The following is a 13008-nucleotide window of genomic DNA, read 5'->3' as shown; positions in this document are numbered from 1 at the left end:
TCTGATTTGTGCGTGCGTGCGTGTGTGTGTGTGCGCGCGCGCGCGCCTTGCCTTGGGAATAAGGTAATGTTTTTTTTCAAACAGCAGACCCCAGTTGGTGTTATGAGGTGGCTGTCTATTATAGCGGAGATGCCTTAGCATAAATCTTAGACCAAGATTTATCTTATTTGGCATATCCACATCAAGAAAGAGTTTTGAGTGCACTGCAATATTAGCACAAGACACAAATCCAGGCAACAAGAATTGTAATCTGCTTCTCCTTTTCCCCCATTCCTAGAAAAGAAACATTTACTGGATTTCTTTTTTCAGATCAATATGGCCCCAAACCCAGGGTGCATTAAATGTCAATTATCTGTACAGGGATATGGAGAATTCACTTTACTATGAGAGAAATCAATGACTTAAGTAACTATGGATTTGCTTTTTGATGTTTCATTGAAGAATTAAATTGAAAGTGATTGATGTTTGATGGCATTACATAATCTTTTAGCCAATCACGAGTTTCTTTCTATTTCCTCTCAATGAGATTATTCCTGATTTATGGACATAACATCTATCTCTGACATTCACTGTCTCTACTGTCATACACCTTTAGGCTGTTCCCATGTTGTGCCACCATCTATAGCTCTGTTCTTCCTTCAGTCAGGGGAGTTACATGGGTGTAAATGAGGGCAAAGTTTGGACCTTATTGTGGAAGTAGGCTCTTGACTTACTCATGTATCTAAACTCATTCCATTTAGGATTGCCCATTGCAATTCACTCTGTTCCACCATATGTTTAGCTGTGCCACACCTGAAGAAGAGCTCTGTATAAGCTCAAAAGCGTGTCTCTTTCACCAACAAAAGTTGAGCCAATAAAAATAGTACCTCATCCACATTATCTCATTGCAATTTAAGTTGGTTGCACAGAGAATTATTTTAATTAGCTAGGATGGCTATCTTTTGACAGAGGAATAAAGGTTGTATAGTGACACGTTCAAGAATCATGATAGTGAGGTTTCAAAGGATTTGGCATCAGCTATTCCCTTTCAAAACATGAAAAGATTTTTGAAATGTACATGGCAAAATCAGACAGAGCAGTCAGACTGAGAATTGGCTATATAGCAAGTATCCCTATCTTAAAGAATAATGAGCAGCTAAGAAAGACTGCACAAACGGAAGGAATAATGGACCCCATTAAAGATGATTAGTAATCATAACATTATTTATATAGCATCCATTTACCCAAGCAGCCTCCTATGTACACTACACTAAAACAAATATAGCATACATGGCTAAAGCCCTATGGGTTTGCAATACCAAACATTAAATCGGCAAAGAGACCCATGCACCTCTTTGAGAGAATATGCCACAGCTTTAGTGGGTACCACACTGGCAAAATAAAACAATCCTTGCCAAGAGCACAGTGGTTACACCAATATATCTGTTCTAATTTTAGTTTTAAATGCAGCAGCTCTGTATTGCCTGTAAATTGTTAGATTTTATTTAGCTATAATTCTTGAATGAGCAGCAATTGACTCAAGTGCTTAGTCTTTCTAACACTCACCCGTTGGTTCCCTTTGACAATAAGCCCAGAGGTACAGGATGTTTGAGTTAAGAAATTGTTTGTAATCCCATCACTCTGGGAGCTGGCCCTGCAACTCCCACCAGATGGTGCTATATCCCTATCATTCTTCACCGGGTGGTGCCATAATGCCATCCCTTGTCACCAGATGATGCTGTTGTATGAATCTGTTATAGCTCACCCTGCTATAAAGACAATGACATGCTTGCCCAGTGACGCTTCCAATCCTATACATTAATGAACACATTTTTAAAGCCTCTTTTTAAAGCTAGTCTTGGTTCCAGAACCTGTGACTATTGACATAGTCTGAGGTTCCTTTGTTGTGCTGAACATTCTATGAGGTGGGACACTCCCCACCTCCGAGTTACCATCACACTCACAGTGATGCCTGCCCTGATCGCCTCTAGACTGTCCATGTCATGCAGCATCCCGAGGGGCTCCTACAGTGGAAATCTGGAGTTTTTCTAATGGGTACTATGTAGCATGACTCACTTGTGGTTGCAGGAGTGAAAGGCCCAGTGTCTGAACTGAGATATTAATTAAAGAGACGGGGCAGAGATGTCCTAATAGGAAGCTAGGGAGCCTCTCCTCTAGGGTGACCAGACAGCAAGTGTGAAAAATCGGGACGGGGATGAGGGGTAATGGATGCCTAAATAAGACAAAGCCACAAATACGGGGACTGTCCCTATAAAATCAGGACAGCTGATCGCTCTAATCTCCTACCTACAGCCCCTCCCTTCTGCTGAGATGTTTTGAAAATACAAGTCCAAGTCATTGGGTGCAGCCTGATGCATTCAAAAGGCAACACATTCAGCAGAAGTTTTATGAACCAGAAATAAAAGCTGCACCAGCAGGGTTGGTTTAGCAGCATCCACAGAGGTGCAAAGAGCAGGTCAAGAAGCAGGGAAATTCTGCCCCTTGATCTTCTGTGGAATTGAAAGTCTGGACAGCTTGTAAATTGTGAGCCATAATTCACTGCAGAGCTCAAACACACACCAGAATGCCTGCCCTCACCCAGGTATTTCTCCCGCTCCAATGGTTCCACTGAGCACCAGCTGTTTCACATGACAGGCTTGCTTTCTGAAGCTATTTTTACATGTGTGTGCCTGCATAATGCAGCACTGGGCCTCTAGACAACAGCATCAGGGACCTCAGGGTAACAGCGAACATGGTGGTAGGTCTAGACAGCAACACCCAGAAACGCAGAGAATGGAATGCCAGTTTGTTCGTACCAGCGCACACATCCCCATATGGCTGAGCTAGCAGGGCTGCTCTTTCAGCTCACAGGGGAGAGCTGTAGTGCTGAAGATGGTTCGCTTGTATACTGAATACTGCCCTTTAGTATGTTCGCATTATGATACAGTCTACTGACAGGCAGAATCACAGCCTAGCTTTTTCAGAGAGCCACCCTGCTTCATTTGGTGTGCAGGACGAACAGTGGATGAGGCTGGAACCCAGAGCACACCTGTTTCACTCAGTGCAGAAGCCAGATGATGTGAATGGACTGAGGTAATAGGCTGCCAAAAGAGGTAGGTTTACTTGTAGTTAAGGCACTAGACTCAAGACTGGGATTTAGGCTCGTTTCCTGCCTCATCCACAGATGCTGAGCCCTTGGGCAAGTTGTTTAAGCCAAAGTTTTCAAGTGTGGACTCCGATTTTGGGTGTCCCAATTTTTGCATTATTCATCCCAGGAGCCCGACAAGCAACACAGATAAACATTAGCACAACGCATTTAAACATATTTATTCCTTCAATTACACATACATAAGAGAAGAAAGTTTTGTGCTTTGTGCATCCCTAAGAGTAGGTTCCTTAAACGTGATGTTTGTACTAAAGATCTGACATTGACAATGGTAGTACCATCCTGTGAAATATTCTCTGTGCAGACACTTTGCCATGCTACATGCTATCAGGCAGGCACCCTCACTATATAGAAATGTGCAATTCTGGAGACAGTTAAATAGAGTGATGAGTGAGTGGAAACTCCTCTGTAATTATCAGTATTAACTCTCTTTGGTGCTCTGCACAGTTCCTGCCCAGTCCATCCATCTTCTGTGCATGCTGCCATGACTATGATCCAATCAGAGCGCCTAAGCCAAGTATAGGTGGACTGGGTTAGTACTCGGGTCAGAGACGTCCTGGGGACTGCTGAAAGTATGACTGGGAATTAAGTAAGTGGCGCTCTTTCCTCTAAGTCGATACTGAATTTGTGTCCCAGGCTGGTGCTATAGGGGGCTTTACTGCTGAAGGTGGCAATATTCAGATGAAATATGATGCCAAACTTTTGCTCTTGTGTGGATCAATCACAAATCACATGGTTCTTTTGGCAAGAGTAGGCTCTTATGTAGAATGTATCTTGCCATGGCCCCATAGTTATATAAAATGTTCCTGGATACAGGAACTGTCTTTCCTACAAGTCTAATCCAGTGTGTAACATGGCTGGGCAGTGCACTCAAACATGAAAATGGCCAGACTGGGTCAGACTAATGATCCATCTAGCCCAGTGTCCTGTCTTCAGACAGTGGCTGGTGCCAGATGCTTCAGAGGGAATGATCAGAACAGAGTAATTTATCGAGTTATTCATTTCCTGTCCTCCAATCACAGTTTCTGGCAGTCAGTGGTTTAGGGACTCCTGGAGCATGGGGTTGTGTCCTTAGTCAACTTGGCTAATAGCCATCTATGCACCTATCCTCCATGCATTTACCTAATTCTTTTGCAACATTCCAGTCTAGTGGTGGTAGGTGAAGTAACTCATCACACAGTGTGTCTGCAGTGCTTTGGGATCCTTCAGAACAAAATGGGCTATACAAATGGGAGGTATTATGATGTCTAAAGTAAGTTATCAGAGGGGTAGCCGTGTTAGTCTGGATCTGTAAAAGCAGCAAAGAGTCCTGTGGCACCTTATAGACTAACAGACGTTTTGGAGCATGAGCTTTCGTGGGTGAATATCCCACTTTGTCGGCTGCATAAAGTAAGTTGTAGCCAACTTGTCTGTTGTGCAGAATCCATCTGCACCTGCACATCTACAACCTGCATTATCCTGAGGGAAAATGGTTTCTGGAAAAACACCTGCCTTTGAAATGGCTCAGTGCTTGGAGTGGATGTGAATCTCAGGGTTTAGCAGTCATTGCTTTGAATATTAGAGGAAGTTATTAATGAAAGCAAATCCGAGCAGATTATGTGTTTATAGAGGGAAAGGAAACAATAGTGCAGGAATGTTTATGCAACAATTCAAATAGAATTGGTTGGCGACACTTCTTATCAATGAATGGTTTGCTGATAAACTCTGCACAAAAAGCTTCATGCATGAAGGAAACAAGGAAAACTATGTGGCATCCGTCCACATAAATAGAAGGGAAACAGAGTGGTGGTGGAAGGGGGAAGGAGATATTAAGGAAGAGTGATTACATGAAACATCAGAAACTACTGCTCTTAGATTCTCAAAGGGATATTTGGGAAGGGAAGATTCTCTGAGTGAGACTTGTAAAACTGCATAACTTTGGGTGAGAAAGAGACTAAAGAGATATTTCCACAATATATGGCAGGTGCCACTGAATCAGAAATGGACCATCATGTACCAGGGGCACATTGTTTAAAACCCATCCACCTTATTACCACGGTGAAACCTGACCTATACACGTACATGTGTGTGTGTGTGTGTGTGTGTCCTTTCCAATTCATCCTGTCATGACTCCATTCTTTTCAGTGAGGTTACACCAGGGATGAATTTGTCCCAAATATTTGATGTATTAACTTCAGCAACACCTGTTTTCCTTGTTAGGCTGGTAGGACTGTCAGAATGGAATTCAAGTCCTAAGTGATGAGTCCTAAGTAGGTAGGGAGAGACAGACAGACCCACCTGTTTCGGCTGTTGGGTAGGTAGGACAAAAGGTAATGCAGTTGGATAATGGAGGTTGCTGTTGACACTCTGTAGTTCAGTTATACCCTTTGCATCTGTTATAAATGAAATAGTTTCATAAGGCTGAGTTGGTCCGGGAACAAATTCTGGAACAGTGCAGGATGCAACACAACTAGCCTTCCCCACACAGCTCTTTCTAAATGCTCATGGTGCCTCATTCCCGTAGCTAAGCACCTCTCAAACATTAACATGTGTCTCCTTACATCACCCCATACAATAGGGAAGTATGATTGTCCGCAGCTCGCAGATGGAGAACTGAGGCTTAGAGATGATGTGACTCACCTAACATCACACAAGAAATCTGTACCAGAGCTGGGGTTTGAACACAGTTGTCCTGCGTCTCAGTCCTGTGCCTTAACCAGAAGATCATTCATCATCTCTTATACACAGAGCAACCATGGCTTTTAAACCACAGTTTACCCACACTCTTGTATCTAAAAGTCAGCCACCCTCTCATGGTGATAAGTGCCAGTAACAAAGGGCAGCGTGTCTAAAAATGTGCAATCAACCCAAAGGCAAATGCGACGAGAGAGAAACATCCCATCAAGCTGCACAGTGTGTAGCATCTGGCTCCTTCCCTCTGATGTTTGTTTATTGTATAGCTTAAAAAACAGAAGAAGCACAGTCACACTATTCTAGGAGAAGTTATTAGGAAACCTCATCTTAAAATGGTGGGGAAACCAGAAGCCAAAGAAACAAACATGCAAGGAGAAGCATTTTTTAATTGTGAAAATATTTGTTCGGCCTGGGATGAGCTGCAGACTGATGAGTCTCCCTGCAGATATGGCTATCAGTCGACACTGGTGCCTGGCAGAAGAATGAAGCAAGGGACAAGTTTTTAAGTGTGTGGATAAAAGTTGTAGAATGTTTTGGAGAAACCATCCCGCCTCCCCATGTCACAGAGACAGATCTGGGATGAATGAGTTGTCTAGCCCTTCCCACTTTGTGAAGTCATTGGCTGCTTGGTTCTAAGAGGGATTTAAAAAAGGAGAATAATTTGCCTTTGCCTGGGATTTGAGACTGTGAGAGTGCTGAAAGGTTAATCTCTGGGCTGCCACTATGCAGATCTCTTGGGCTCTGTGCTCTATCTGTGTCCTAATCCAAATTGCTGTACGCTCAGTAGAAGGGTGGCAAGTGTTTAAAAATGATGCTACAGAAATCATCCCTGAGATCCCTGAAAATACAGAAACACCAGTGGAGCAGACTAACAGCAACAACAACACAATGAACCAGGCAAAACACGGGGGAAGACAGCCACAGCCGTCTCTGGATCCGAATGGTAAGAAAAATAAATGTTATATTACAGCCTCAGAACCTAACAACTTCCTGTGGGGGTTTCTGTTACCTGCATGAGCATATAGTGATGAACTAACACTTGATAAAGTGCTGTAGAACTAATGCTGTAGTGATAACAAAGTCAATCTCCTGTTTACCCTTCCCAGTGTTTGCCATGTCGTTTCTTAAACAGAGACAAGTAATAATGGTTATTATCCATCAGGGAAATAAGATGTTATCTAGATCTAACAATTTCACATCTACTTAATTATCTATTGGTACTTATGTGGCCCACTGCATAGTAGTATCTCAATGTCTGTTCTGTTACAGAAGTTCTAGTGGCTTTTTTACAACTGCAGGTGGAGTTTAGCAATGTAAAATTATCAGAAATAAATCCATCTAAATAGCTAAGGAGCTATAATCAGAGCAGCTGCAATGTGGCGATGTGCGACACTGAATTGGCCTGGGCAAAAGATATTTTTACCATAGCAAGACCACCCAGTAATATTATTGACTGACATGATTTACTGCTGTCCTCATGCTGTAAACATGGTGAGCAGGTATCTGGGGGAGCCCGTCTTCCTTTGAGAACAGAACAGGACAAGGGCTGGGGAAGGAGGTGATAATGAGAGCATTGTTAAATATTCTTAGAGGAACACTCTAATGATGGTTGTTAGCTCAGATGTTTGATTGCGCTGAACTGTGCTAGAGAAAGGTGCTGCTCTTAGTGTCTCATGGGCAGACTCCAGTAGGCAACATAACCCTGTTATTAGCTGTTTAAAGCTTTCACAAAGTTAATCCACAACTGAATGTGATCAGTGGGAGGAGCATTTATTCTTCTGGGGGCTCTCTGTTCTGTAGAGCGGCAACTTGGACTGATACTTTAAACAGAACCAACAATATCAGGAGGCATCCCGAAAGAAGCTCAGCATGGTACCAGGGCATTCGGCTAAGGATCCGACAGCACCAATGGCTCAGAAACGCAAGTGCTTGGGCTGGGGAAGGGGAAGAGAATGGTCAGGGGAGTTGCCACCAGCACTGCCAAGAAAAAAAAGAGTTTAAAAGTGAATTCCGTGCTGGCAAAAGGTGCCAGATTGATCCCTACAGATTGAAATGTGTTTAGTGCCAGAGCAGATGGAGGGCAGAATTCCCACATCCACTGTGCCTCACACGCCTCACTTTGAAGGACTCCTCCTCTAGGGGAGATTAAAGGTGCGAAGGGAATTAAGTCTCCAGTCAGGGTCCATTCAGTCCCTGGCCTCTGTGCTCAGGCTCTCAGGAAGGGGACTAAATCATGCTGTCTCTGAGGGTTCTCTGGGATGGTGGTATGTGCTGGTTCAGAAACTGGACTGAGACCCCCAAACTTATCACAAACATGGGGCCAGAAAAATATTTTTAAAAACACAAGCACCCCTTTTCTTTTTCTGAGTGGGGTCAAATTCAAAGGTTTTAATAACATCCCAGCATCATGAGAGGGCACAATTCCCTCCTCCCAGCCCCTCCCGGCCACAGTCCCATGGAATGCTCCTGCCCAGGCCCAGCACTGGCTGCCCTCCCTAGCAGCAGACCACTTAGCAGATCCAGTATCTTCAAGGGAGGAATTTGTCTTGCTGTTGGGAAGAAAGTTTGACTTTTGGGAGTGTCTCTCACTATCTTAGAATTGTGCAGTCTGCCTTCCTGCCACCTATAGGAACACTTAAGACTCTGAGGGGGGATTTTTATTTCATGATCCCTCAAAGAGACTTGGGGTTCTCTCGAGGAATGCCATGCACTTGTATAGCTGCATCAGTGTCTTTAGTGGAGTAGGGTAGGGGTAGTAATCAGAGCCACAGTGCAATAGATGTTGTCCCTACCAGAAATGAGGCTACTGAGACTAGCGCCGATATGGCATCATGTGGGGTCAGCGTGCATGTAACACAGAAGGATGTGTGTCGACCGAAGCAGCACATGTCTGAGGCATGTGCTAAGGTGTCTAATATAGCAGTATGTATGTGCCCCACTGCTGAGCTGGCATAAAAGGCCAGAGTCTGAAACATTAAGACTACCTGAGTCAAAACTCAATTTCTTAAATGCTCAGGAAATGTGTGAGTATAAAATATCTGATTAACCTGTCTCACTAAATCATACAGGGTCTCAGGATCAGCATGTTAACTACAATACTAGACCAAAAAATGTTTAATCTGGTAAATGCAGACTTTAGAATTGCTAAAATATGAAGCTGTAAAATCTATATTTGCATGACTCTAGCCTCCTCCCAACTACTCATGTGTTTAAAGTTAAGCTTGTGCAAGTGTTTACAGGGTTGGGGGCCTAAGTCTGAATGACTAGACATACCGTATATCCAGAAAGCAGATCTCTGCTGGGTTAAAAAACATGCTGGTTCTGTAGCATAGAGGGAAATCCTCAACAATTCACTGAGAGAAATGTGAATCTAAAAAACATTACACCGCTAAGGAATTCAGAATTAAAGCTACTAGTCTCCTTTGGTGGCCTTAGCAGAGATGTGCCTTTTTCACAGCAAGAAGAGATGACAACTGCCTTCTCTTTGGCTTTCCACCTTTGTAGGTTTTTGTCATAATTAAATTCTCGTCTGTGCTCCATGTATTTCTTTTGCTTAGACTAGAGGAATAAGTGTGTTGAGATACATGAAGTTCAAGCCCTTATTTGCTAAACAGTCTTCACAATCAAGCTGCTTATATTCCAAACATGTAGCTAAGCACATTGGTTGAACAAAGACAGAAAGAAACCCTCATGGAGATAGTGCTCTTCCCCTTGCTAATGATAAATGCATCTGCAGCATCAATTATTTAACTGGAAAGTTCTTTGCCTATGAAAGGAGCTTTTCTAAATCCTTAGAGCAAAAATCTCATATTTTCTACTGTGTCCCTTGCCTCTGGCAATCTATTAAAGCACAAGCAAAAGCCTGGTAAGGTTTCTAATTTGGCAGAAGATGCCTCTGTCTGACCGAAGGAAATGACATGGATAATGTGGGATTAGAACAGAGAGTGGGAGGTCAGGAATGCCAAATAAGTGGTGAATTAATGGGTTCTCCGAGAGGTGGGAACTCCATCCTTAGTCACAGTTCCCATCTGCTAGTTTCCTTATTGTTCTTGTTATTCATCATGTGACACTACAAGGGACTCTGGAGATCAGAACAAGGAGCCCTGTAACATGTCTGATGCTGGGCAGAAACCTTTGCAGGGATCCATGGCCCTTTACAGAAAATAGAGGGGACAAAGTCTGCACTTGTTCACACCTGTGCAGGCCGGCTAAGTAAGGGTGGAGTGGCAGAAGTGCAGGCAGAATTTGGCTATAAGAATTTTTATTTTGATTTTCACCAAAACTTTGGACCAGGTTTTGCTCTTGCTTACTCCAGTTTAAATCCAAAGTGAGCAACTGAGATCAATGGATTTAAACTAATATAATTGAGAGAAGGTTTTTAGCCCACAGGTGTCATGAAGGGGCAGAATCTGAGTTTGTTGGTCCTCTATTGCCCTCCTGCAGCTCACCCGCAGTGACTCCAGTGGTGTTACTCCAGAATCACGCAGGTGGAAATTAGCAAAATTTAACCCTTAAACATCTTTATTTCTGCCCTGAGAGGTCAGTGCTTAGGGCTGTTCTGATTCCTGCCTCAGCTTCCCGCACATCCTCTTTGCTTCCTTTTTAGCACACATGTTTTCCCATGTAGCACCTGATATGCCTTTTTCCTACCTGCCCTGCAGGTTTTAATCTCTTGTTTATACAAATACTGAGCTGCAATATCCACTGTAGTACTGGGGTGTTTGGATGCAGGGTTTGGTGCAGAGCCAGCTCTTATTGTTCAATTTCTGAATGATAAACAGATGCTTCTTTATGCCAATACCAGCCTCTCTCCTGCCTGGTGTTCAGCTTCCTGTGTAGGAGAGAACTGTACCTGAAATTTCTAGGTGATGCTCGATTGACTCTAACCATCTCTTTGGTGGCTTTATTAGCACAATTTTGGATAAAAATGTGCTGGTTTAAAGGTCCTGGAGCTGGATTTCAGCTGCAGCATGAGGCTAGAGGCACAATGAACAAGAAGGGATGGAGATGCCTGTAACTAGTTTGTTTTTTCTTTGCAGATGCCTCAGATTTCAGCTGCAGAGAGTTGCGCTACACACGGTATGTCATTGATGGGCCCTGCCGCAGCTTCAAGCCCATAAAGGAGCTGGTCTGCTCAGGCCAGTGTTTCCCCTCCCACCTCCTCCCTAACTCTATTGGCAGAGGAAAGTGGTGGCGCCAGAATGCCCTGGATTACCGCTGCATTCCCGCACACGCTCGCACTCAGCGCATCCAGCTGGCCTGCCCCCAAGAAGAGACTCGGACTTACAAAATCCGAGCTGTCACTGCATGTAAATGCAAGCGCTACACTCGCTACCACAACCAGTCTGAGCTGAAGGACTTCGGGAAGGAAACCATCAGGCCTCAGAAAAACAAGAAGCCTCGTCTCTCCAGAGCAAGGGGCAGCAAATCCAACCAGCCTGAACTAGAAAATGCCTATTAGAAGGTTCCTTCTGAGAGGTACCGCCCAACAGCTCTGGATATTTTGCATTTCATCAAATGGCAGAGACAGAGAGGCCACAGAGTAGGGTTCTGAATGCAGTGGAATCCCATTCCTCCTGCAACGCTAGGTCAAGGGCTCGCATAGTCAAAACCTATCAGATTCTAGCAGCTGTGGTCTGATGAAAGAGAGAAATTGAGCTGGTGGGAGCAGCACCTAAATTCAATCTGAAAGGAGAGTTAGCCTGGGAATTTGCATGGGGTTTTGTGGTGTGCACACTAAGGAAGGCAGAGGAAGCAAAGGTATTATGGTGACTGTTCCATATATTACACTTTGCAAGAGGTCATTATCCTTATTTTGTCTGAACAGAGCCTTGAAAGCCCTCTCAAAACCACTTCAGGCAGGACAAGAACGAGAGTAGGGAAACAACAGGAGAAGAGTCAGAAAGCTTTGTCTGAGTTTTAGGAAGTAGCAACAGCAGACTAAGGACATTCAAATGTTTTAGTGAAAGAGAATAAAGTCCTGCCAGATTTCTGCATGCCCAAGTAATTGCCTCAAATGAGGAGAAACATGAGTCAAACATGAAATTTGTGATCCCAAAGTGCAAGTATAAATGTGAATCTGAGCCATTCCATATCTTTACTCTTATAGTACAAGACTCAACAGATTTAAGTTTGAGATTTGACACCATCAGAAATGACTTTGGGATATTGAAACCAATCCTGCTCAGTTGCTGGAGAGTGAGGCAGATGGCCACATGGAGGCCCCTCCCAAACCCCATAACTCTATGATGTTCATCTTTTAAACAGATATATGGAGGGCCATACAGATTTTTCCTAGAGTTTTTCAAACTACTTCTAACACAACTGAATAATTTACAGTGAGGGCCAATAGGAAGGATACTGAGTATTTGCCTTACTCTTCCAAAAGCAAATTAACGTTAGCATCAAAGCTGAGATGTCAGCTTCTTATGTTCTCTGTTCTGCAAAGTCTGGATCATCTGACCATATGCTCTGTTTTGCTGGACTGGGCATGGCAGGTTCAGAGGGTAAGGTGCTGGTTCCATATTAGAGTGAGCCTATGCTAATTTGAAAACCAGTGAATTCCTTCTGAGAAGCCTTGGCTATGTGCAGTTCAGTTTGACAGTGTCTTTCCTTTTAAATAGCTTCACACCATTCCCACATGTGTTTGTGTTTTTACATTAAAGGGTATTATTGGAAAGTTAATATTCAAATGCTGTACATATGCTTTAGGACTGCAAACCGTAGTATCACATAATCCAAAATTTGGATGGAAAATAATTCCTTGCTGTTCTTATTTTCTTTGTAGAGTTGACATAAAAATCTTCTAAGATGTGATTTTAAAACTTTGGTAGATTTTGCAACTATTTTAAGTGGACCCAGAATCTAAATGTGAAAGCTATTGTTTCAAAGAGTAAGTTACATATTTATTTTCTCATGTAAATTATTTATGCAAATTTGTTTCTTGTAGAGAATGAGAAGTACTACTGCTTGCAAAATGCTAGTCTGTTATTTCAGATTTTAAATATATTGTTAATAAAGTACTGACAATGAGTAATTACAGGAAAGACTTGTGTTAATTTTTAAGTCACAGTGCAAAGAAAGCCTGATGCAAAGCTACTGGGATCTGGTTCTCATAGCTGCAGTGAAGTCTATAATGAACAACCAGTTCAACATACCCTTCAATCTAAGAAGCAAATTCTTCAGTTCCC

At 43.1% G+C, this 13008-nt stretch overlaps 1 protein-coding gene across 1 annotated transcript; it reads left to right on the top strand.

Annotated features, from left to right (window-relative positions):
* The first annotated feature begins 6301 nt into the window (after positions 1–6301).
* On the top strand, positions 6302–12673 carry SOST (sclerostin). Its single transcript, XM_039516444.1, has 2 exons — positions 6302–6761; positions 10858–12673. The coding sequence occupies exons 1-2, from the start codon at positions 6542–6544 to the stop codon at positions 11277–11279; spliced, it is 642 nt and encodes a 213-aa protein (XP_039372378.1). The 5' UTR covers positions 6302–6541; the 3' UTR covers positions 11280–12673.
* The last annotated feature ends 335 nt before the right edge of the window (positions 12674–13008 follow it).

The sequence above is a fragment of the Mauremys reevesii genome, linkage group 27, assembly GCF_016161935.1.
Source record: "Mauremys reevesii isolate NIE-2019 linkage group 27, ASM1616193v1, whole genome shotgun sequence".
Classification (NCBI taxonomy): domain Eukaryota; kingdom Metazoa; phylum Chordata; order Testudines; family Geoemydidae; genus Mauremys; species Mauremys reevesii.
This window is presented reverse-complemented; position numbering and strand designations above follow the sequence as displayed.